The 26,235-nt window shown below is 40.3% G+C and overlaps 1 protein-coding gene across 5 annotated transcripts in view; it reads right to left on the bottom strand.

The window, feature by feature from the left end:
* Window positions 1–7,284, bottom strand: part of PSIP1 (PC4 and SFRS1 interacting protein 1) — a 39,139-nt gene extending 31,855 nt beyond the window's left edge. For 4 of the 5 annotated variants that reach the window (XM_040240042.1, XM_040240059.1, XM_040240075.1 and 1 more), the window contains exons 1-3: window positions 7,121–7,276; window positions 6,355–6,568; window positions 3,451–3,527 (exon numbers count right to left, since the gene is read on the bottom strand). In XM_040240042.1, the coding sequence (XP_040095976.1) occupies window positions 3,451–3,527; window positions 6,355–6,426 (149 nt within the window). In that variant the 5' untranslated portion in view covers window positions 6,427–6,568; window positions 7,121–7,276. Of the gene's footprint in view, window positions 1–3,450; window positions 3,528–6,354; window positions 6,569–7,120 lie in introns of all 5 variants that reach the window. The other variant, XM_040240066.1, reaches the window with a different exon arrangement.
* Between the last annotated feature and the right edge of the window lie 18,951 nt (window positions 7,285–26,235).

Raw genomic sequence — 26,235 nt, 5'->3', positions numbered from 1 at the left:
TTCCCACTAAATAATACCACTGTTATGTTATTAACCAAACAATGCTTATGAAAATTTAGTTCTTTGGCATAGTCTGTTTTGATTTATAATCTACAGATATTTACAACATAAAAATCCTCATTTTTAAATGCTGAGGAAGGGATGATCATTCTTCTAAATTTACCGTAAGAATGACTATGTGTTCTATAATACTATGTGTCACTCGGTCATGTCCAACTCTTTGCAACCCCATGGACTGTGGCCTGCCAGGCTTCTATGTCCACAGAGTTCTACTTGCCATCTCCTTCTCCAGGTCTGTAATACTATAAGGATACATAGAAATTCTAGGGAATGTCTAACTCACATTACTCTGATATAGTTAGTATTCAATTTTCGCATGCATTCCAATTATCTGGAAGGCTACTTAAAATAAGGCTGCTGGGCTCCACACATCCATTTCTGATTCACTGAATCTTAGGTGGGTGGGGTCCAGGAATTTGCATGCCTATCTAAAGTTCCCAGGTGCTGTTTCCATGTAGGATGCAGCTTGACCTGGGATCACACTTTAAAATTCCAATAGAGATTAAACAATTTTTCATTAAAAGATACCTTCCTTATTGAATTTATGAAAGTTTTAAATGGCAGATTATCCCAGATAATCAGAAACTCATTTTTAATTAAATTTTTATATTCAAAGTATATTCAAATTTTTATACTCAAAATAATTATGAAGGCCAACACAATTCTGAACTCAAAACTGGATTTTAAAGAAGACAATTATGTGGCACTGCATGATGTCACTAATATGAAATGTCAAGAACTGGCAAGTCTAGACAGACAGTAAACGAATGGGTATCTAGGCCCAGGGGGCAGGAAATGAAGAGTGACTGCTAACGGTTATGGAAGTAAATATACTAACACCCACTAAAGTTTACACTTTACACAACTTTATGATGTAAATTACATATAAAGCTATTAAAAAAATTTTTTTGCAAGTTCATACAGTAGCTAAGCAATGTTAAACAAATGTTGTCATTGTAGACACTCTTCAGTTCAGTTCAGTTGCTCAGTCGTGTCCGACTCTTTGTGACCCCATGAATTGCAGCACGGCAGGCCTCCCTGTCCATCACCAACTCCTGGAGTTCACACAAACTCGTGTCCAATGAGTCGGTGATACCATCCAGCCATCTCATCCTCTGTCGTCCCCTTCTCCTCCTGCCCCCAATCCCTCCCAGCATCAGAGTCTTTTCCAATGAGTCAACTCTTCACATGAGGTGGCCAAAGTACTGGAGTTTCAGCTTTAGCATCAGTCCTTCCAATGAACACCCAGGACCGATCTCCTTCAGAATGGACTGGTTGGATCTCCCTGCAGTCCAAGGGACTCTCAAGAGTGTTCTCCAACACCACAGTTCAAAAGCATCAATTCTTTGGCACTCAGCCTTTTTCACAGTCCAACTCTCACATCCATACATGACCACTGGAAAAACCATAGCCTTGACTAGACGGACCTTTGTTGGCAAAGTAAGGTCTCTGCTTTTGAATATGCTATCTAGGTTGGTCATAACTATCCTTCCAAGGAGCAAGTGTCTTTTAATTTCATGGGTGCAATCACCATCTGCAGTGATTTTGGAGCCCCCAAAATAAAGCCTGACACTGTTTCCACATCTATTTCCCATGAAATGATGGGACCAGATGCCATGGATCTTCGTTTTCTGAATGTTGAGCTTTAAGCCAACTTTTTCACTCTCCTCTTTCACTTTCATCAAGAGGCTTTTGACTTCCTCTTCACTTTCTGCCATAAGGGTGGTGTCATCTGCATATCTGAGGTTATCGATATTTCTCCCAGCAATCTTGATTCCAGCTTGTGCTTCTTCCAGCCCAGCATTTCTCATGATGTATTCTACATATAAGTTAAATAAGCAGGGTGACAATATACTGCCTTGATGTACTCCTTTTCCCATTTGGAACCAGTCTGTTGTTCCATGTCCAGTTCTAACTGTGGCTTCCTGACCTGCATACAGGTTTCTCAAGAGGCAGGTCAGGTGGTCTGGTATTCCCAGCTCTTAAAGAGTTTTCCAGTTTATTATGATCCACACAGTCAAAGGCTTTGGCATAGTCACTAAAGCAGAAATAGATGTTTTTCTGGAACTCTCTTGCTTTTACCATGATCCAGCGGATGTTGGCAATTTGATCTCTGGTTCCTCTGCCTTTTCTAAAACCAGCTTGAACAGCCAGAAGTTCACAGTTCACATATAACTGAAGCCTGGCTTGGAAAATTTTGAGCATTACTTTACTAGTGTGTGAAACGACTGCAATTGGGCAGTAGTTTGAGCATTTTTTGGCATTGCCTTTCTTTGGGATTGGAATGAAAGTGACCTTTTCCAGTCCTGTGGCAACTGCTGAGTTTTCCAAATTTGCTGGCATATTGAGTGCAGCACTTTCACAGCATCATCTTCCAGGACTTGAAATAGCTCAAATGGAATTCCATCACCTCCACTAGCTTTGTTTGTAGTGATGCTTTCTAAGGCCTACTTGACTTCACATTTCAGGATATCTGGCTTTAGGGTGAGCGATCACACCATGATGATTATCTGCGTCGTGAAGATCTTTTTTGTACAGTTCTTCTGTGTATTCTTGCCACCTCTTCTTAATATCTTCTGCTTCTGTTAGGTCCATACCATTATATAATTTTAACTAGAATAACCCCAGTTTTGTTTAACCTGAACCGAGGTAAACAAGTCTACCAAAAATTACTGCAAATTCTAAACCTAAAGTTCAAAACTGGTGAGGTTATATGCTACTTGTAAGGCTATTAAAATATAAGCATGTAGTAATATTATTTTTCAGAATAAGATAGCCCCTGGATTAATCCTCCGCACCTAGAAGTAACAGTTCAGTATTCAGCTACAATGTCTGAGAAATTAATTTGCTTCTCCAAATCAGTTTCTGCCCAGAAATCCACCAGGGACAGCAGAGCAGTAACAACAGTAGCTTGCTGTCACAACAGAATCATACAAATATACAGAGAAGGAACTAGTCAGATTTCTTTTCACCTTTCCCACAATATACCATTAGTGTGGCTAAAATCACAAAGCCTAAAATAGGGTGTCAAGTCATCACTACAAAATGCACTAATTACACTAAATATGAATACTGAACACCTTGTTAAAACTTTCCTTACACACTTTCTCATTCATCAGTTATTTTCTGACTGCTGAGAGGATCAATCTACATCTTTTATGATTAAGGACGTCCATGCCAGTAAAAGTTAAACCTGCAGTGTGTAATTTAACATAAAAATAAATTTAAAAGGGACACGTGAAGACTTTTTTTCCAAGTTCAAAGATGATTTTAATGTTTTCTGTTACTTTATTATTTTCTCTGTTAATTAACCCCTACTTGCTTTCCGTTATATACCCAATGAACCTGCTAAATTAACTCTGATTTGCCTTTAGAACTAAAAGGACTTACGTCTCATGAGTTCCAAAAAAGAAAATCGGTAGTTTGTTTGTGGGTGGTTTTACAGCTCCATCAGGAACTTCATCTACCTAAAAAAAAGAAAGATCAGAAAAATTAAAATCTTTTAAATCATACACACTTAAACACACCAGAGTAAACTGAAAACAAGACATCCAAAAAGGTATCTGCTATGAAATGGACCAGTTCTACAGGTCCACAATCCCTTATCTCAGTTCTGAAACTCAAGAAGCTCTGAAAACCAGTATATTTCTCAAAACTCACGTGACAGCAAAACCTGCATAGAAACTGAAGCTATTCCATCATTTCTTTTATCCATCTAGCATTTCTACTGATGCTTCTCTGCAGAAATATCGTGTTAGATTATCATTTGCCATCCTAGACCTTATCACAGAAAGATGTACCATATGTGGACCATCACTACCATTCTAAAACCCCAAAATTCTGAATGTTCACATAAATCTGGCCCTAAGTACTCCAGATAAGGAACTCTGAATTTGTTCAAAAATTTTAAATGTTATTTCCATAGAGAGGCTATCCAAATACTGGAGTAATGTAAAACCAGACATTAAAAAGGTTAAAGCAGTACTTTTTCAAATCTGAAACATATACTTATGAAAACATCTTAGACCTACATGGCTGAGCAACATGAAGTTATCTATTCCTTTTTCATTTCTCTTTTAACATTTTAATACTTCTAATTAAGTAAGGAAGATGGTATCAGGTACTGCTATGTCAAACACACCTATAATAGTTGTTACTTTATCAGAGTTAAGGCCATCAGACAGTAGTACTTAGCCAGAATTTAACATTTCTACTTCATTATTTACTTAAATTTCATAATATATTTCTAGAAATAGAAATAAAATTAGAACAGAAATAAATTTCTATTTCATTCCTTTCAAGATTTCAGACATTTCAATTTTTAAAAATCTGTTGACTTTGTTAAGAAGGGTACGACCAACAGAAGACCTACTATGCTCTTTATGTATGATCATAAAGAAATGGTTTAAGAAAAGACCATGAGGGTGATTTCACTGGTTGGTAGTCTGAAGGTTTCAGCCATCAATAAGAATCACTAGCACCCAACATCCTTAGGAACCTAATTTCCTCACATATATATATATATATATATGTGTGTGTGTGTCTGTGACACAGACAATATCAAATCCAAATGCAACTGTTTCTAAGAAAAAAAGGGTAAAAGAGACTAAAATTTTCCATTTCAATACGAATTGGTAAATGCAGCATTTGTTAAATAAAACACCCTGGCCCTCCTGAAGCTACCTTATTTTGCTTTACTAGCACTGTTGGTCACCTAACAGACTGAACCATGCAGGGAAGATGCTTTAGAAGAGTGATTTTTAAAGAGTTTCCATTGGTTTTAAACTACACTGCTACATAGAAATTTGAATGAAGATGTATCCCATAACCTCAGATTTTCTAACACCTCAAAATAATCATGCTCAAACCACAAAAAATGTTATCTTGGAGGAGCCTTAAACCTTCTCAGTTTGCCTATCCTCCACTTAAACATGAAAGTTTTTTAGTGCATGACTTACATAGTAAGGATGGGGGGTGGGGATGATAAGGAAATTCAGTTTACATCTATTGCTCTGAGAACTTTACAATCTATCTGGAAGTCAAAGAACGCACACAGGTTAAAATAAAGTGATCACAAAGGAAACAAAGTGTCAAATATACAGACAAGAATTATGCTTAAGGATTTTTCCACTAAGACTCCAACTGAAAAGGTAGACTTAATAGACTAGGGGGAAAAAATTCTTTCCAGGCTGGAAGGAAATCTATAAACCTGACTTACAGCTGGATGGGAAAAATTAAGAAATGGTGAACATTTTACACTTAGATAGCACTCAGCAACTCCATGATTCTCTGTAACCAACGGCTTATTTTTCCTCCCAGCTGACATAATTAAAACTATAGGATTTAATTATCTTTAAGAAACACACTTCTTGAAAAAGAGTAAATTAGTGGAAATTACAGCTTTAGAATATCATGTGTTTATATAAAAAGGCTCTTGAGCTTACTGAGTTCAACCTTTTTCAGGTTCTATCACTGTATTAGAACCTGAGTCCTACTATAAGCTAAAAGATCTTTTTTCTGAAAATGGTACTTTTAAAAGACAGTCTCAATTCCTAAATGTCAAAAAAATCCTGAGTTCTGAATCACCTCTCTGGACTACATGCAAACGAAGGAATGTGGGTTTACTCTTCCTTTCACCTATGGGAAACAATCAGAGGTGGAACAACTTCTTCAAGGTCATAAGGCAAACTTCACCAATAAAAACTTGAAAACGAATTTTCTAGACTTTCTCTGATGCTCCCTTATTGTAAAATTTTCCAGAATACCCAGTCCTAGCTTTCATTGAACCAGTCAATCCAGAAGGTCTCATTAACTATAAAACAGGAAAGAATACCTATGAATTCAATTTAATTCCATACAACCTTTTGACACCCAATAGTTTGCATAGACTCCATTGCTATTTTGGATTTTATTCAAAATTAAGAAAATGTCGCAGATTCTTTACCGTCTGAGCCACCAGGGAAGCCCCCAATTTTTTTTAAAACACCAAATCCGTATTTGTTTTCACCTACAATGGAACAAGAATGGTATCATCTTTAAATATTTCCTATTAAGAAAACCTGCCAAAGTCTGTCAACAACCATAGGAAAACACCTAAGTATGCCAAAACACCTGGATTTTTAAATTGCATAGAAGATTAGTGGGCAAAAAACTAAAAAAAGATCAGGTTACAAATGAGACTAAAGGAAAGCGAGGGAGAGAAAGGATACGAGGAGGGGCAAAAAGAGAAAAGGGTAGGAAGTAGGCCTCTGAGGAAGGTAGCACCGCTAAACGCGAAGGCTAGAAATCACTTACTCGAGCTGGCCAATGAGGGTAACCTTTCATCTTGGCGAAGATGAGGTCCCCAGGTTTGAAGTCGCGAGTCATGTTTCAGGGGCGAGGCCGAGGGTCCGAAGCCCAAGGAGGAGGTGCGGCGGTGCGGACTGCGAGGGGATGCGGGAGGGCGGACGGGAGCCGCGGCTCCCGGGACGGCGGGAGGGGGAGGATGCCTCGGGGTGCCCCGACGCGCCTGCGAGGGAGAGCACCGAGGGCGGTTAAAGCTCAGAACCCCGGAGGGAGGGGCCGTACGGGGAGCGACGGGGGAGGGGAGGCCCGCGGAGGGGCAGGGGTGGGGGGTGGGAGGGTGAGGGGGAGAGCCGCCTCCCGCTCCTGGCCCGTGAGTGCGCGGCCTCCGCAGCCCCAGAGCTGGCCCTCCAGGCTTCGCAAGGTCCACCGCTCCACGACCGAAAAGACGCCACCACCTGAGGCAGAGATGCTGCTCAGTCCCCTATTCCCCTTGCTCCCGCCCCATCGTTCCTCAGTCTTTTTTTCCCCCGAAGCTGAAGACCCAAGAGGGTGGGAGGTCGGCGAGAGGAGGGGGGGGGGAGAAAAAAGATGGCAAAAGGCAGGGGAACGTTGCCCTTCCATCCACACACGGCCTCTCCCACAGCCTTCTTCCCGACGGTCGCAGCCCCGGGCCGAACCGCGACTCCCCGGCGGGCCGCGGCCACTTCCCAGCTAGAGCCGGGAGTGAGGCCACCGCGGGGGGGGGGGGCGGGGCGAGTCCCCGCCGCCCGCTCACCTGCCCGGGCCGCGGGCGCTGAGGCTGCGGTGGCGGGCCGGCCGCCTCTGTCCGCGTCCACGCAAGCCACCTGCGCCACCAGCTGCCGCAGAGCCGTCTCAACGGCTCCGAATAACAACCGCCGCCGCCGCCGCCGCCGTCGCTGCGCTGCTCCCGCGCGGCTCCCGCTCGGCGCCCGCTAGCACTGGGGCGGGACCAACTGCTCGCCGACGGAGGGGGAGATAACGCAGCGCCCGCCAAAGGTGTGTAGCCTCAACGCGGAGCTTCAGGACACCCTAGATCCCCAAGTTCGCTTTTGCCTAACGTTTGCAGCCTGATGGAGAGAGAGACGGGTGCGAAGAACAAAGAAGTGGGTGCAAACAGTTCGACCCGCTGTGGCTCCCCCCTGCGGTTTGCGGAGTGGTCGGGCCCGGCCCGCCCCTGCTGGCTGCTCTGCGTGTGTGTATTTGTATGTGTACTGTATGTAAAAGGCGGGGAGGGAGGAAACGATTGTTGTGGACGGGATTTGGGGGCGGGTGTCCGGGCCTCCAGCTCTTGGCTGTGTGTTGAGAGAACCTGGCAGCCGAAAGCTGCGTGTTCTTGCGTCGTTTCCCAGGGTGGAGAGGTTTTTAATGCTGCACTTGGGCTGTTTGCACCATCCAAAAACGAACTGTACAAAAACCCATAGATGAAATCGGAGCATGAGGCGGTTGCACGGTGTGCAGCTTGCAGGCCTCTTAAACCTCGCTGAAGGGGCCCTGCAGTCTCCTTTTCCTTGAAATTGTACTATGAGAAAGCCCCATTTCTTTTAAATTTAAAGCACCAAGAACTATTAAGAAATATGAAATCCTAACGAATGCAAAACCTGCAGGCTAGAAAACAATGACAGGAAAGCATAAGCCATTTAGATAGGATGTGGGTTTGGGCATTACCAAAATTTGGCTGCATCTAAAATTTATTTTCCTAGTAAAATGGTAGCTGGTAGGTGGCACTAAACCTCAAATGTTTCTCTCTCAAAATATTCTTCAAAGGATTTCTAAATTTTTTTAATCCTTTAGCCAATACATTTTTAATAAGTTGGTTGTAATTAAGTCCAGCCTTCTGATGTAAGTTGATATTTTGATATTTTTACTGTATCAGAACACCAGAATTGTCTTATTTAACCATTAAAATTCACCCAGGTTCCCAATAAATGTAGCAATGAAAGCCTTTTGAAAACTGTTACAAACTGATCTTAAATTTTGTTTCATCCTTTATTGAGGGTCCCCTTACCCAAAGTGCCTACTAAGTCTCAAGCACTCTTAGATGCTAAGGATAGGACAATGAACGAGAAGTACGGACAGTTCTCATTTACAACTAAATGAAAATATGAAAAAAGTATAAAAGTATTAAAATATGTAAATAATAGTACATAGCTCATACTTCTCTAAACAAAGAATTCACAATTGGGAATAAATCAAATAATGCTTCATATTAAGTTGGTAAAAATTGAGAATTTTTAAGAGATATGCATTGGCCTTTAAAAAGAATGAAAGAAGACATTCCCAATGCAAAATGTCTTGCAGGAGACTGACTCATACCTCCGCAACATGCAAAGGGCTCCATGCGCTGCAAAAGAGAAACTTGAGTGGCAAAAGAGAAGGAAGGGTTGGAGGCATGTTTTGAAGCTTCTCATTCTAAATTTGAGTTTGATATGATACATACCAGGGAGCTACTATAGTTTACTCAGCAACAAAGGTAAAGATGATTCCTTAAAAAGTTAACCTTGCTTGATACAAAGTAGATGACAGTAGAACAAGGCTGAAGATTTCTGTTGTACTCCCTAAGTGACTGGTTTCTGGACGAGACTGTTGACTATGAAAGAGGGAAGGAAGGGCACAGCTAAGTACACAAAGAAATAATTGTCAGTTAGTCATAAATAGTGCACAGGAAAAAGTGGAGAAAGATGTATTGAAGAAAAATTCCAAGCACTGAGTAGGAGAAACCAAGGCATCCTCTAACAACCATCTCATGTGCACCCGCTTTGTTCTAAATCCAGTGAGGCTTTGCAACTCCAAGTGTGGTCCAGGGGTTTCACCTGGAAGTTGTTAGAAGAAACTGAGCCCCTCCCCAGTCCTGCTAAATCAGAATCTGTGTTTTAACAAGATCCCCATAACAAGATTCTTAGGCAAATTCAAGTTTGAGAAACTACTGCTGTAGAAGACACTACAGACCACAGGTACTTAATATCAAGTAGGGAAGACAGGTATATATTAATAGATAAATTACAATTAATATTAAGAGATAATTTATATTAACGCTTTATGATAGTATCAATAAGTAAAGAGAGTGATTACTGGGAGCCAGGAGATCCTCAGAAAAGAAATGGAAAATAGAGGGAAAATATGAAAGCATTGATGTTTTAGTGTTAATACTGAAAAGAGAAAAAGTACAAATTTAGCTCTTTCTGTCTGCAGGTTCTGGCAATTTTGATTTTTGATAGTCTGTAGACAAGGAATGATTCCCTTTAAACAATAAGTCAGGGCAAAACAGGTGGTAGTTTAAGCCTCTAGAGAACAAAAGCCCAGGATCCCTGGGAGCCGCAGTTCCAGAGAGGAGGGGGAGGGGAAGAGAGGAGGGGGAGAGGGAGGCGGGGGTGTTGGGCTCATGAGAGCCACTTGGAGAGATTTTCTAAACTACTGTAAACTTGTGCTCCTCTCCAGTCATGCTTGATGCACCCCTCCCCCATAGTTAGCCTTCTTAGTGTGGATGCCGGAAAAAGTAGAGCAAGAAATTAGAGGAGCAATGGGAAGTTGCAAGAAGAAAATACAATATTCAAACCAACTAAAGCCAAGGAGAGGGGGAAAGGAGACCTGAATGAACTGACAGAGAAGCTTGACTTACAGTCTCTCATTTAATCCAGATGTTACTATCCCCATTTTACAGATGAGCAAACAGACACACAGAAGTTCTACAACTTATCCAAAATAAACATCTACTCAGATGGCCAAGGCAACAGTTGAGCCCTTCAGTTCTCAAGTCCCCGCCTTTGTGTGATCCCACACCTCCTCTAGGTGGGGCAGGGGGCAAGCAACACTGTGTAATTAGAAAAAGATGCTGGAAGTAAAACCAGCACTCTTCCACCTTCTGTCTTCGGACTTGAAAGTATTTCCAGCTTCAAATTTCCTCACAGTCTCTGTGTGCCCCACTCCATTCGCAGCTTGTCCCTACCACCAGCCTATTCTGTTTAACTCCTTCTAGCCGTAGACTCAAACCCAAAATCTTCCCATGAAAGACTGTCTGACCTCATCTTACCGTGACATAATTTCTTCATTAACGATTTTTCTGACTCGTCTATACTTGGAGGAAGGCACTATCTTGGTGATTCGTGCCTGGCATTCACAGGCACTCAATAAAATTTGTCTCAATAAATATTTGTTGAATAAATGAGAGGAAGGGGTAGGTGAAAAACTCTTGACAGTCCCTCATCCTTTAAGCTGAGAAAGCAGATAAGACTCTCAAGGGTACTTATATTTGTTTTGACTTTGTGAATATTTCATGTACTTAAAGGTTAACCCTTTAAAAGCACTGACATTATTCATAGACTACAAGTACATTCACTGTAACCACTTTAATGGAAATCATTTGTAAGTAAGAGTTGATATGTATCCCCAGAATTAAGCAATGATAATCCCTTCCTTCACTTCTTTTATGTATAATGTGCACAAGTCCCCACACTAACACATGGTATTAGTAATACAAACTTATTGGTATGAACAGCAATTGGTACTGAACTGTTTTCTTTTTTTTTTTTTTTGAACTGTTTTCTTATATGTGATATTTTAAGCCTTGTGGTGAGGAAGTAAGCAAGAATATGGGGAAGATAAAGAACATTAATCAAATAGCTCAGGGACTTCCCTGGTGGTCCAGTGGCTGAGACTCCATGCTTCCATGCAGGGGGCCTGGGTTCAGTCTCTGGTCAGGGAACTAGATCCCACATGCTGCAGCTAAGACTCAGCACAGTCAAAGAAAAAAATTTTTTTTAAAGAGTTGTCAGAGATGTAATAAACCTGGTCTAGGCCTAGCTTCCTCTGGAAATCAAAAGTATTTTGGAACTTTGGTCCTTAAGAGGGAAAAACCAGGATGTACTAGTTCAGTTATGTTCAGTTGCTCAGTCGTGTCCAACGGTTTGCAGCCCCATGGACTGCAGTGCTGGACCATCAATTGCTGTTCATAGCAATAAGTTTGTATTACTAATACTGTGTGTTAGTCTGGGGCCTTGTGCACATTGTATGTAAAAGATGTGAAGGAAGGAATTAACATTGCTCAATTCTGGGGATACACATCAACTCTTTAATTGATTTCCATTAAAATGGTTACAGTTGTACTAGTTGGTGAGGCAGTAACTAGATTTATCAATGAGCAGAGTCATTCTCAGACACATGGGATAAGAGAGGCATTAATGAATCTAGGTGGTCATGAGAACAACTGGGAAGAAAGAATTTTGTCATTTCTTTCCATTGTATATGTGGAATCATACAGTATGTGACCTTTTCAAATGAGCTTTTTCCACTCATCTTACTGCTTTTGAAATCCATCTAAGTTTTTCCATATACCAATGGTCATTGCTTTGTAAAAAAATTTTATTTATTTATTTTTAGCTGTATTTGCGGAGAAGGCAATGGCACCCCACTCCAGCACTCTTGCCTGGAAAATCCCATGGATGGAGGAGCCTGGTAGGCTGCAGTCCATGGGGTCGCGAAGAGTCAGATACGACTGAGCGACTTCACTTTCACTTTTCACTTTCGCACATTGGAGAAGGAAATGGCAACCCACTCCAGTGTTCTTGCCTGGAGAATCCCAGGGATGGGAGAGCCTGGTGGGCCGCTGTCTTTGGGTTCGCACAGAGTCGGACAAGACTGAAGCGACTTCATGGCAGCAGCAGCTGTATTTGGTCTTGCTGCCTGTGGGCTTTCTCTAGTTGCGGCAAGTGAGGACGACTCTTTGTTTTGGTGCTTGGGCTTCTCATTGTGGTGGCGACTTGTTACAGAGCACAGGCTGTAGGCACTCAGGCTTCATTCATTGAGGTGCATTGGCTCAGTAGTTGGGGCTCATGGGCTCTAGAGCACAGACTCAGTAGTTGTGATGCATGGGCTTAGTTACCCTGTGGCATGCGGAATTTTCACATATAGATTGAACCTATGTCCCCAGCATCGGCAGGTGGATTCTCAAACGCTGGACCACCAGGGAAACCCAGCTGCTGCTTTTTATATCTGAGTAGATTCTGTGGTATAAATGTACAGGTTTTTTTTTTTTTTTTTTGTACAGTTTGTTTTTAGCCATTCACCTATTGAAAGATATTTTGGTTGTCCAGATAGTTGCCATTACAAATAAAACTGCTGTGAACATTTGTGTGTAGTTTTTGTGCAGGTATAACTTTTCATTCCTCTGAGATCTATGCCCAGGGGTGCAATTACTGGGTTGTATGTAGTTGCATATTCAGTTTATTATGAAACTGTTTTCCAGGATGGCTATATTATTTTATATTTCCACCAACAATCTATCAGAGATGTAGCTTTTAGACACCTTTATACCATTTGGAATTGTGTTTTTTTCTTTTCACTGTTCTAACAGTGTGGCCTTAATTTCTACTTCTCTAGTAATTAGTGAGCGGAGAAGGCAGTGGCACCCCACTCCAGTACTCTTGCCTGGAAAATCCCATGATTGGAGGAGCCTGAAGGCTGCAGTCCATGGGGTCGCTGAGGGTCGGACATGACTGAGCAACTTCACTTTCACTTTTCACTTTCGTACATTGGGAGAAGGAAATGGCAACCCACTCCAGTGTTCTTGCCTGGAGAATCCCAGGGATGGAGAAGCCTGGTTGGCTGCCGTCTATGGGGTCGCATAGAGTCGGACACGACTGAAGTGACTTAGCAGCAGCAGCAGTAATTAGTGAGAGTAAGCATCTTTTCATGTGCCTGTTTACCATCTGTGTAATCTCTTTGGTGAAATGCCTCTTCATGTCCTTTGCCCATTTTCAAATTGGATTGTTTTTTCATTGTTGAATTTTGGCATTCTTTATATATTCCAGATAAGAATCCTTTGTCAGATGTGATCTGTAAATATTTTCTTCCAGTCGGTAGCTTGTCTTTTCATCTTTACCAGATCTTTCACCAACTAAAAGTTGTTAATTTTGATTAAGTCCAATTTATCATTTTTTTTTTCTTTCAAGGATGATGCTTTTGTTATCATGCCCCAGGTCCCAAAGATTTTTCTGTTTTCTTCTGAAAAATTTATAACTTAACATCCTATATTTAATTTTATAATCCATTTGAGTTAATTTTTGGCTAAGGTTTGAAGTTTAGATGGAGGTTTTTTTTTTTTCCCCCCTATGGATATCCAAATATTCCAGCACCTTTGCTGAAAAAACAAACCTTTTGTCATTTAACTGCTTTTATACTCTGTTGATAAATCACATTGTTCTACCACTGTGGGATTATTTCTCTGTTTCCTTTAACTGATCATTGTGTGTTTTTGTCTGAGCCACCATCTTGATGACTAAAATACTAACACACTGTCTTAATTACTGAAGCTTTATAATTAATCATAAAATAAGGTAGAATGATTCCTTCTACTTTATTCTTATTTCTTAAGTTCTTTTCTGGCAATTATAATTTCTTGCTTTTCCATAAAATTTTTAGAATAAGCTTGTCTGAAAGTAGAAGTCGCTCAGCCATGTCTGACTCTTTGCAACCCCATGGACTATACAGTCCAGTGAATTCTCAAGGCCAGAATAACTGGAGCAGGTAGCCTTTCCCTTCTCCAGGGGATCTTCCTAACCCAGGGATCGAACCCAGGTCTCCTGCATTGCAGGTTGATTCTTTATCAGCTGAGCTATCAGGGAAGCCCTAAGCTTGTCTATATCAATTTTGAAATTTGTATTTTGGTAAGAATTAAACTTACCCATAAAAAAAATAAACTTACACATCAATTTGGGGTGATTTGATATCTTCACTAAGTTGAGTCTTCTAACTCATGAACACAGTATATCTCTCCACTAATTTAAATCATCTTTAATTTTTTTCATTATCATTTGTAGCTTTCAGCCCACAAACCTCATATATGGTTTGTTAGATTTACAATTAAGTAGGTAATTTTTTGGAACTATTGTAGTTTTAATTTCAGTGTTCACTGCCAGTATATATTGTATGCTTATCCTGTATTTTAAGACCTTCTTGAGCTCGTTTATTAGTTTTAGAAAAAAAATTTGTGAGATTTCATGGGATTTCTACATAGACAATTATGTTATCTGTAAATAGGAACAAAGACTATACTTTATATATGATTTCAGTCCTTTTACTATTTATTTATTTATTGGCAGCGCTGCATGCAGGATCTTATTTCTCTGACCAAGAATGGAACCTGTGCCCTCTACAGTGGAAGCATGAAATCTTAACCACTGGACCACCAGGGAAGTCTCAATTCTTTTACATTGTTTGAGGATTATATTATGGTCCAGGATACAGTCTAATATATATATTCCAAGGGTACTTGAAAAGACTGTATATTCTGCTTTTGTTGGGTAAATATTCAATAAGTGTCAATTATATGTGGAACTTCCCAGGTGGCTCAAATGGTAAAGAATCCACCCACCAGTGCACGAGCTGCGGGAGGCACTGGTTCAATTTCTTGGGTCAGGAAGATTCCCTCCAGGAGGGGATGGCAACCCACTCCAATAATCTTGCTTGGGAAATCCCGAGGACAGAGGAGCCTGGTGGACTACAGTTCATAGGCTCACAAAGAGCTGGACATGACTGAACATACACGCATTTAGTTTTATTAGCCTTATGCCCTATTGGGTGAAGGCATTGTTCAGTTCTTATATGTACTTCATTATTTTCTGTCTCTTTGTCTTAAAAATGTTGAGAGAGAGAGATGAAGTCTCCAAACATAGTTAGACTTACAAGGGGGCAACACCCCGACAGATCCATCGTAAGTTGAAAATACCTTGTCAAAAATGCATGTAATACATGTAACCTATTGAACATCATAGCTTAGCCTAGCCTGCCTTAACCAGGCTCAGAACACTTATATCACCTACAGTTGTGTAAAGCCATCTAACACATAGCCTATTTTATAATAAAGCTTTGAATATCTCATGTGACCCATTGACTACTCTAATGAAAGTGAACAGCAGACTGGTTGTATGGCCACAGAATGCTTCTAAGAGTACTGTTTGTTTACCCTGGTGATCAGAAGTTCAATACTGCTACTCAGGATCACAAGAACATCTGAACCATTTATTACTAACCCAGGAAAAAAAAATATCAGAATTCAAAATTTGAAGTACCATTTCTATTGAATATGGATCACTTTCCCACCATCATAAAGTCAAAAATTGTAAGTGGAATCATCGTAAGTTGGGGACCTTCTGTATACAGCTAGGAACAGTAAAAGTAGTTGTTTTAGTACACGGGATTTAATCAATATCAAATAGTGTTGGGGAAAGCTATATAAACATATTTGTAAAGGAAGATAAATTAATAATTTTAAACTACATAAAAATAGGAATTGTAAAGTAAAATAAAAAAAAACTACATAAAAATAGGAGATGGTTGTGAAAATATAAATTCAGAACTTAGAAAACCAGACTGTAATTTTATTTATACTAACTCTATTCAGAGATTATTTTCCTTTTTGCAGTGTTTCAATGACAAGGACTTCTGGGATTAAGAATTACTTAGTTTTGCATGCATTTACTTGAGCCTACTTTTCTCATCATAACATCTATAATTTAACATCATGAGCAAGCAGAGCATTGATAGTGGTTTTAGAGCATTTTATTCTTATGCAGCATCATCCCTGATGAATTCCATAACAACTTTTGAGGACTATGCAGGTATATAAAATTTCATCTAAAAAATATTTATTTATTTATTTAGTCACATCTGCAAAGCATGTGGGATCCTAATTCCCTGACTAGGGCTTGAACCTATGGCCCCTGCGTTGGGAGCATGGAGTCCTAAGCACTTGACCACCAAGGAAGTCCCTATAAAATTGCAGTTATACATTTCCTCTTTGTGTAAATATTAAATACCATAAACTACTTAGACTACAGTTATAATTTTACCTGAGTATATATGAATTAAGAAAGGAAATATGACCATGCTCATCATAAAGGTCAAGTGTGGATAGGTATGTACCCCGTACCCGTGGTACAGTTGTCCAAACAATGGCAAGGCTGAGGAAATGGTCAAAAAAGTTGTGCAGGAGTGATTTTAAGAAGCTGTCATGTGTTTTCTTCACTGACATTTCAGGTAAAGAGAAAACTAAGATGTAGAATTGGTTGGGAAAGATGCGAAACTCAGCTTCTCATTCAGTGTGGTCGCTTCACTTCTGCTTACACTGGTAAAGCTTCTCAAGTTCAAGTTCAGATCTTTTCACTGGCTCTGTATCTTGCCTCCTGGGGCTTCACTGGTGGCTCAGTGGTAAAGAATTCGCCTGCCAATGGAGGAGATGTGGGTTCCATCCCTGGGCCAGGAAGATCCCTGGGAGAAGGAAATGGCAACCCACTCCAGTATTCTTGCCTGGAGAATCCCAGGGACAGAGCAGCCTGGTGGGCGACAGTCCATAGGGTCGCAAAGAGTCGGACACGATGGAGCACATAGCACCATACATTTTTCAAGGAATTTTTTTCCCCTGTTTTCATATTACTTAACAAAAGCTAAAGGAGCTGTATTTAAGATAACACTTCTTCTTTTTTATTCTGGTAAAATATAAAGCTGACCATTTTAACCATTTTAAAGCATACAGTTCAATAACATTATTTAAAGTTACGTTGTGCAACTATCACTACTCTGTATCCACAGATCTCTTTCTTCATCCTAAAATGAAGACCTCTTGTCCGAACTTACTAGTAGGAGAGAGGGGTTGTTGAAGTAGAAAGGAAATTAGAAAGAAAGTATATTCTATATTCTAGTATATTCTATGGCCCTAATAGAAAGAGAGTGTGAGCAGAAGGATGTGGACCATGGTTAACAATCTGCCACCAGAAGTTATGAAGAGATGTGTAGAGGTGCTGCTGCTGCTGCTGTTGACTTGCTAAGCCGTGTCCGACTCTGCAGCTCTCTGTAGCCTGCCAGGCTCCTCTATCCATGGGATTTTTGAGGCAAGAACACTGGAGTGGGTTGCTATTTCCTTTTCCAAGTGATCTTCCTGACCTAGGGATTAAACCTCCATCTCCCGCTTGGCAGGTAGATTCTTTACCACTGGAAAGCAGTCCTGAATATTCAATGGAAGGACGGATACTGAAGCTGAAACTCCAATACTTAGGCCACCTGATGTGAAGAACTGACTCACTGGAAAAGACCCTGATGCTGGGAAAGACTGAAGGTAGGAGGAGAAGGGGACGATAGAGGAAGAGATGGTTGGATGGCATCACCGACTCAATGGACATGAGTTTGAGCAAGCTCCGGGAGTTGGTGATGGACAGGGAAGCCTGGCATGCTGTAGCCCATGGGGTCGCAAAGAGTCAGACACGACTAAGCACCTGAGCTGAATTGAACTGAGCCACCTTGGAAGCACAGAGAGTTCATGTGGTACCTGCAGGGGGCTACGCCATTCAAGATATAAGTGAAACTTACACATCTGATGCCTCAGCTAGGTTACTTCAGATTGCTAGAGGCTGGCTGGAAGGGCTCAACTTAGGTCATAGGAAAGGCTGGCTGGAAGGGCTTAACTTAGGTCATAAGAAACAGGGGACCTTGATGCTTGCGTTTGGTTGGATTCCTCAGGTCTTCACTATCGAGGCTTGTGCCCCCACCTCTCCATGTAGCTTCTGCATCTGGTTTCTCCCTTAGAGTGGCTGCACCTCTTATACGCTCTTTACCCAGCACATAAGATCTTCCAAAAACCTGCCACACCTTCCAAATACTTAGGCCCAGAACTGGCACAGTATCACCTAATGATGCATTTTTTGGTTAAAAAAAGTCACAATAAGATACAAGGCTATTCCAGATTCAAGGGACAGGACTTCCACAACCAAGAGGCATGGTTCATTACAGGCCACCAATGTTAATGATTTACTACATTCAACCTAAAGCCTTTTCCTCCAGCTCTTCCAATTATTCAGTAAACTCTTGCATTAAATATAACATACTTTTCTGCTTGAAATACCTAGTGTAATATTCTGTTGACTGTAACAAAGATCTCTCCCTTATGCAATTCGAAATGCAAATATTTTCTCTATGATTAACGAAAAAGAACCCCATTAACAGTAGCGAGTTGATTTCTCTTCTTACCCCTTCATGTAATTATTCAAATTCCAACATAATCCCTGTAGTTTTTCCACAGTTTATTTTTAGGAGCCCTTGTGGTTTTTTCAAATCAGATACTTCCTTCCTAAAAGACCACCCAGCAGCAAGATTAAAGTTGAGTTTTATCAACCTTTCAAAGAAAGGTTATTCTTTTAGTATTTAAAGATGAGTATGAAAAGATCCCTGATTCATTATACAAATTCAGTATAATGCTGACACTAAAACATATAAAAGCATATTAAAAACTTATTGCCTTCTACAATGATGCCTGGATTTCCAGTCACCAAAGAGTAGTCAGAATAGTCAAAACTGAGTTTCATCCAGGGGGAAGCAATAAACCTTGCCCCTTGAATATAAGTTAAAGGGACCATGGGAAATAACACATAGGTCCATGTTAATTACATTCTGCTGGTTTTCTTGTTCAGCATACCACTTACAGTGCTCACTAAAGATGCAAAAATAGAATTTTGGTTAAAAAAATAGGAAATTAGAAAAAGATACTTTCTTAATATAAAAATAATTTCTAATAAGTCAAAATTAAAGAGATTAAATGTAAGAATTAGTTCACATTATTGCCATGAATAAAAGCTTTTTATCTTAAAAAAATTTTTATTTATTTACTTTTGGCTGTGCTGAGTCTTCACTGCTGCGTGGGCTTTTCTCTAGATGCAGCAGGTGGTACTCCCCAGCTACTGTGTGCAGGCTTAGTTGCCCTGCAGCATATGGGATTTTCCCAGACCAGGGATTGAACTGGCGACCCCCGCATTGCAAGGCAAACTCCCAACCACTGGACCATCAGGGAAGCCCTCAGTTCAGTTCAGTTCAGTCGCTCAGTCGTGTCCGACTCTTTGTGATGCCATGAATCGCAGCATGCCAGGCCTCCCTGTCCATCACCAACACCCGGAGTTCACTCAGACTCACGTCCATTGAGTCAGTGATGCCATCCAGCCATCTCATCCTCTGTCGTCCCCTTCTCCTCCTGCCCCCAATCCCTCCCAGCATCAGACTCTTTTCCAATGAATTAATTCTTCGCATGAGGTGGCCAAAGTACTGGAGTTTCAGCTTTAGCATCATTCCTTCCAAAGAAATCCCAGGGCTGATCTCCTTCAGAATGGACTGGTTGGATCTCCTTACAGTCCAAGAGACTCTCAAGAGTCTTCTCCAACACCACAGTTAAAAAGCATCAGTTCTTCGGTGCTCAGCTTTCTTCACAGTCCAACTCTCACATCCATACATGACTACTACCGCCTCTTTTATTTAAATTGTTCTGAGAATTCTGTCCAATGCAGTAAGCTAGGGGACAGAAGTAATCTATAACTACTAAGACCAAGGGCTTCCCTGGTGGCTCAGCTGGTAAAGAATCTGCCTGCAAATATAGGAGACCTGGGTTCAGTTCCTAGGTTGGGAAGATCTCCTGGAGAGGGGAAAAGCTACCCACTCCAGTATTCTAGCCTAAAGAAGTCCATGGACAGAGGAACCTCGCAGGCTACAGTCCTTGGAGTCGCAGAGTTGGATACAAACTGAGCAACTTTCACTCAACTCACTCACCAAGACCAAAGAGTACAAATCATCATTATTTAGAGAGAATTATTACCAAAATATCCTAAGAAAATGGCTATTAGAGTTAATTCTGAACTGTTGTAACTGACTGTAAGAGGAATACATTCAAAATTAATAATTTTTAAAAAAAATCCTAATAATTATATAAAGGTGAACATAGGCAAAACTAACTAACCTGTCATGATAGAGGTCAGAATAGTGGTTGAGTTTAGAGTAACAGTTGTAACTGAGATGTGGTCCAGTTAGAGAATGTACTGGAAGGAAAATCCCCCAAACTAAAACTAATCCAAACAAAAACAAACTTTTTAAACCTAGTAATACATTTAATAAGAATTTATAAAATTATGGGGCAAAAACTATATAAGTTTTACTGAAGGAAATGAAAATCTAGGATGGAGAAATATATTCCTGGCTGGGTGGATTTAATACTGTAAAAATGTCAATTATCCCCCAAGTGATCTAAAAATTTACTCTAATTCCTTGATAAACTGATTGTAAAGTTCACTTGAATGGTTGCCCATGTCATTTAGAGAAAGGGCCCTATACAAACCATTTACCTCCCACTGTCCCACTGGCTTTTTTGTTTTATGAATGTAGGCCATTTTTAAAGTCTTTATTGAATTTATTACAATATTGTTTCTGTTTTATATTTTGATTTTTTGGCCACAAGGCATGTGGGATCTTAGCTTTTCACCACTGGACTGCCAGGGAAGTTTCCCTCCCTTTAGCTTTTATTCCTTATATCCAATCTCTGCCATTTGTTCTCTTCTCTAGTCAAACTGGCCTCCTTGCTACTTCTCCAACATGTCAGGCAAGTTCCTATCTCAAATCCTTTGCAGTTGCTAGTCTCTCTTTCAGAAATGCTCTTTCTCTAAATAGCTACATGCTTGCTCCTTCACCACCTACAGGTCTTTGCTCAAATGTTATCCACTTATGGGGGCCTTCCCTGATTACCTGATCTAAAATTGGAACACCCGACCTACCCACCCCCACCCACATGCATTTTCTTCCCTACTTCTTTGTCTATTTTTTTGGTAGCACTTACCCTCATCTGGCAGGCTATATATTTGTTTATTGCTTGTATCAACTGTTGACCCCTTGTAACAGAAAACACACTTGCAAAACCCACGTGCACACAGAAAACCCATTGATCAGAAAGTGAAAGTCGCTCAGTTGTGTACAACTCTTTGCAACCCCACGGACTATATAGTCCATGGAATTTTCCAGGCCAGAATACTGGAGTGGGTAGCCTTCCCCTTCTCCAGGGATTGATCAGAAAAGCTACATTTATTTTACTTTACTTTTGTTTAAGGGAAAACATCACTGTGACAGGGTCTAAGGGGTGCCTCAAAATGAGGAAATTAGGGAGAGGCATTAACAGAAATTTAAGACCTGGGCTGATCAGGTCTTGCAAGGTGGGGAACTAGTTGAGATTGAGCAGAGTTTATGATTTAATAGCTTTGGATTAGTGGACTCAATGAAGGAAGAATTTTGAAGTGAATCTTGATGAGCTAGCAGTTTTGGTAAATAAGTTGTTTAGTTAGTTCACATTATATTCCCCAACGAGAAACTAATATTTTTATTTTGTTACTGTTTAACACAGGGACGTGAGAATTGTGTTGGTTCAAATTCCCAGTCTCCTCTTGTATCATTCTCCAGGCTAATCTGGAGGAACATTATCATTTGGGGATGTAATCAACTCAGATCTACACCATGTTGGATATGCTATGGTTGAGTATAATTTTTGATAGTAGTGGTTCCAACTACTGCAAGTGTCAGCTTTTCTTGTTTTGTTTTTGTTTGTTTTTTGGTAGAAGATCATCAGTGGGCATAGTGACTGTTCAACTGCCTAAAGATTCTGGAGTTCTAATTTGAGCAGGGTGACATGAACGAATGCTAACCTACTTTGAGTAAAGTGTCCAGATGAAACTAACAGAGTAGATTCCATTTCTACTAGGAAGAGCTCACAGAATCAGAGATTTGGGTATTAGCCAGATTATTTAGTCTCATGATACTTATTTTTCCAGGTCTTTTTAGTGATAGTAAAGCTCCCAGAGAAATCTGCAGAAATCTAAGTGCATCATTATTTCCCTTAGGCAGCACACGCTTTCCTTAGGAAGCAGTACAACATTTGATGACTCTGTTTTGAACCATTGTTTGTCTGTCTCATGAAATTTTTTAGATGACGAGTTACTCAGTCTTAGACATCTTATCTAGTTTAAGTATTTTCTGAACCATAAACATGTAGGATTACTTCTACTTTTCAAGCCTCTTAGAAAGCATAAAATGAAAAGTCTTGAGTATAGAAGAATACAGTTCCTCAAATCTTCAGCTTTTAAATGCAAATCAAATCCAAGTTTTCCTTAGTTAAATTAAATTGTTTCAAGTTTTTTTTTTTTCTGTGAAGATACTTTTGTGGGCTAAAATGAAACTTGGGTGACATTGAAATTTATCTTGAAAGCAAGTATCAATTAATCAAGATAAGTTATCTCTGTTCAACCTGCTGGTAGCAGTCAGTTACTGTGCCACAAATTTAGTACCAGTTTAAAGGGAACAATCAATGTTATATTTTTTGTGATAATATCTCTATGGAGTTGTCAAATGGTATGGTAATGTTTTTCAACATTATATAAGTGTTGGTGTCAGGAAAATATATTTGTAATAAAGAGATCACTAGTTAGTTCTAAAGTGAAAGAGCTTGGGGTTAAGTGCACTAGTGTTCCTTTCTTACAAGATCAATAAAGATAATAGAGTCTTTGAACATATTCCATCTGTTTTAAAATCCTTTCCAAGCTCTATTTCTATTGGTTACAAAGGCTCGCTCCTACAAAAATTTCCTCCTTTAACAAGTTTGTCAAGCTGAAAATTCTGAGAACACAGTCCTCCATAATTGGCCTCACTTCAGACACCAGTCTCTAAGTGTGGTGGTCCCCAGGGTGACCCTCACCTCTGACCAGGTGCCTGCAAATTCAGGGGTTTCCATGACCACTGTCAAGTTTGATAACTCACTAAAAAGACTCAGAGAACTCAGTTGGAGCCAACTCCCGGAGATTGTGAAGGACAGGGAAGCCTGGCGTGCTGCAGGCCATGGGGTCGCAAAGAAAACATAACTTAGCAACTGAGCAACAACCTCTAGGCTGAGGAGGAATGAATGAGCAATGCAAGAACTGGAGACTAGAAGAAGAGCCTTCTCCCACCAATTACTTCCCCAAGATTGAGATTCAGATCTCTTCAGATTCTTGCTCCTTGGAAGGAAAGCTATGACAAACCTAGACAGTATATTAAAAAGCAGAGACATTACTTTGCCGACAAAGGAAATCAATCCTGAATATTCATGGGAGAGACTGATGCTGAGGCTGATACTTTGGCCACCTGAGGCAAAGAACCAACTCATTGGAAAACACTCTGATGCTGGGAAAGACTGAAGGCAGGAGAAGGGGAGGACAGGATGAGATGTTTGGACAGCATCATTGACTTAATGGACATGAGTTTGAGTACGCTCAGGAAGATGGTGAAGGACAGGGAAGCCTGTCGTTCTGCAGTCCATGGGGTTGCAAAGAGTAAGACACGACTGAGTGACTAAACAACAGCTACCACATACACAGCCAGTCAGGCTGCCAGGGGTGAAGAAACTCAGTAGAGGGGTCTGTAGAAGTGGTCCACCAGTGCTGGAGAGTACGGGCAGCCTGGGTCAATCTGTAGAAGTGGCCAGCTCTTGCCAAAGGATGTAAATTGGTTGGACCTGATCTAAAGTAGCCTCAAGAAGAGAAAGCATAGCCTGAGAATAAAGATGGAGCTCCTCTGTTGGGTTCCTGTGCTGGAAAATAATAATGGAGATCTACAGCCTAAAGGAAAAATGTCTTCCTGCAGTTGTGGCCATGCAGCGTCACTCCATTGAACCACCATGACACCCCATTTGCTTGTGACAGAGAAATGATGGTGGGGGCCAGCACTAACATCATGAATCAGGGCAAAAAAGTATAGATTTGGAGCAGAGGAGTAATATCAAACTGCCAACCAGTGCAATAAGTTCTCAGATGCTGAACATTTTTTATACTTTATGTTTATCCTAAATTTAAGACTTCTCATGACAGTTTTAAGTTGATTAAAATTTAGAGATTGTCAAATAAGCCTAATTATTTTTACTATTTTTTTATAGGCTGAGGGATGACAGGAGTGGTATATTAGTGAGTTAATGCATCTAGTTACATAAGATAAAAGTAGAATTTCTGGATGCTCATAAACTTCATCAATAATCAGATGAAAGTGAATTCAAAGAACATTAGAACAATGGCATATCACTTTTTGCTTATCAGATTGGAAAAGTTTCAATACTGCAAAAATATCTACTGCTGGCAAGGGCAAAAAGAAGTAGATACTCTCACATACTGTTGATATTTCTCTAAACTGATAGTCTTCCTGAAAAGTAATCTGTTACTATGCATGAAAAATTAAAGTACAGCTATCAAATGTTGACTCTTTAAAAGCACATCATAAAAAAATGTGATGTTTATTAGATTCACTGCAGTAAATCTACCTGACTGAGGTAGAACACTACCTTGACTGAGCCTCAGTAGTGACTCGAAAAATTAGGGCCAGTTATTTTTAGGGTTTTAGGGCTTAGGTTGAATACTTTTTGGGAGAGAAGCAAGTCAGGGAAATGTTTGGGATTGGGCAGGGTTTATGATATAAAGTCTTAGATTGGTGGGCACAGCAAAGCAACAGTTTTGAAGCAATTGTTGGTAAATAAACTGTTAGCCTTTGTAAGCAATCGGTTTAGGAACCTTACAGTTTTATCTTCCAGGAAAAATTATTAGCTAGAGCAAGCAACCATGTTATTTTTGTTTGGTCTCAGAATTGTCTAACAAAAGTACAGGAAAAGTATGACTAGTTCAACTATTATTTAACATAGGGACAGATTGGTTTCAGTTTTCAATGCTTATCTTTTCATCCATCAATTGCTATTCTAGTTTATACTATGACTTTAAAAAGACAAATAGGCAAAGTATACATATGGAGACAGTGTTTTATTTTTTAAATAAAGAAACAAAGCAGAAACAACCTAAGTGATAGGACAAATAAATTATGGCCCTTCATAAAATGGATTATAATACAGCCATTAAAAAGGTATATATTTTATATTAACATAGAAATTTATCAAAGCTCACTGGGTCAGGAAGATCCCCTGGAGGAGAGCACAGCAACTTACTCTAGTATTCTTGCCTGGAGAAATCCGATGGATGGAGGAGCCTGATGGGCTACAGTCCATGGGGTCACAAAGAGTCCTTAGCATGCGTGCCTGTGTCAAAGCTATAGTGTTAAGTTAAAAAAAAATCATCTATTGACCAATCAATAGTAGTGATGTGCTAGAGCTGCCTCCCACAGGACATTTGAGAGCTGAATGTCATATTTCTTCTGAACTCCGTAGTCAGATACTGCGTGTTGGTTGCTTGAAATTAGACACAGTAGCAGTACTTAGAGCACATCCATCAAGGAAATCAGCACACCACTGGCTTCAGAAAACATGACTAGCACAGACTTGAACTCTCAGACCATTAATCGTTTAGGTCAGAAGAAAGTCCAGGAAGAGGTCAGCACTGAAGCAGTGTCATCAGGGCCCTTTATATTCTCCCCTCAGTAGGTGTGCATTTACATTTTGTCATACTAAACTGGCCGCACAGCCAACCCCAGCTACCAGTGAGCTTTGGAGAACCGGGAGCTGGCAGGAGGAAATAGGATACTGTGATCAGAGCACTCATCTCTTGGAGTTGCAAACAGATTGAGGTTTTCAGCAAGAATGGGGTAGGATATGGAAAAGCAGCTAATAGTGTCTGCTACTAGTATGTGTGTGTGCACACTGTGTGAATATAAAAATAAATGAATAAACAAATAAATGTGCCTTCTTTTAAGATGTATTTGTTTATGCATCAAAAGGCTTTCCAGGTGGTACTAGTGATAAAGAATCCGCCTGCCAATGCAGGAGATGCAAGAAATTGGGTTTGATCCCTGGTTCGGGATGATCCCCTGGAGGAAGAAATGGCAACCCACTCCAGTGTTCTTGCCTGGAAAATTCCATGGACAGAGGAGCCTGGTAGGCTATAGCCCATGGGGTTGCAAAAAGTCAGACACGACTGTGTGACTGAGCACACACACACACACACATTTATGCATCAAAATGTTATATTTCTTTATAGAAATATAATACATGGCTAACAGTTTTTAAATCTAGAGTGAGAAGGTAGGACTTTGGGGAGACTTTTTAAATAATTTGTTTTTGGCCAT

This window comes from Oryx dammah, unplaced genomic scaffold (assembly GCF_014754425.2).
Source record: "Oryx dammah isolate SB20612 unplaced genomic scaffold, SCBI_Odam_1.1 HiC_scaffold_1, whole genome shotgun sequence".
Taxonomy (NCBI): Eukaryota; Metazoa; Chordata; class Mammalia; order Artiodactyla; family Bovidae; genus Oryx; species Oryx dammah.
Note: the sequence above shows the minus strand (reverse complement) of the source record. Positions and strands in the feature narration are given on the sequence as shown.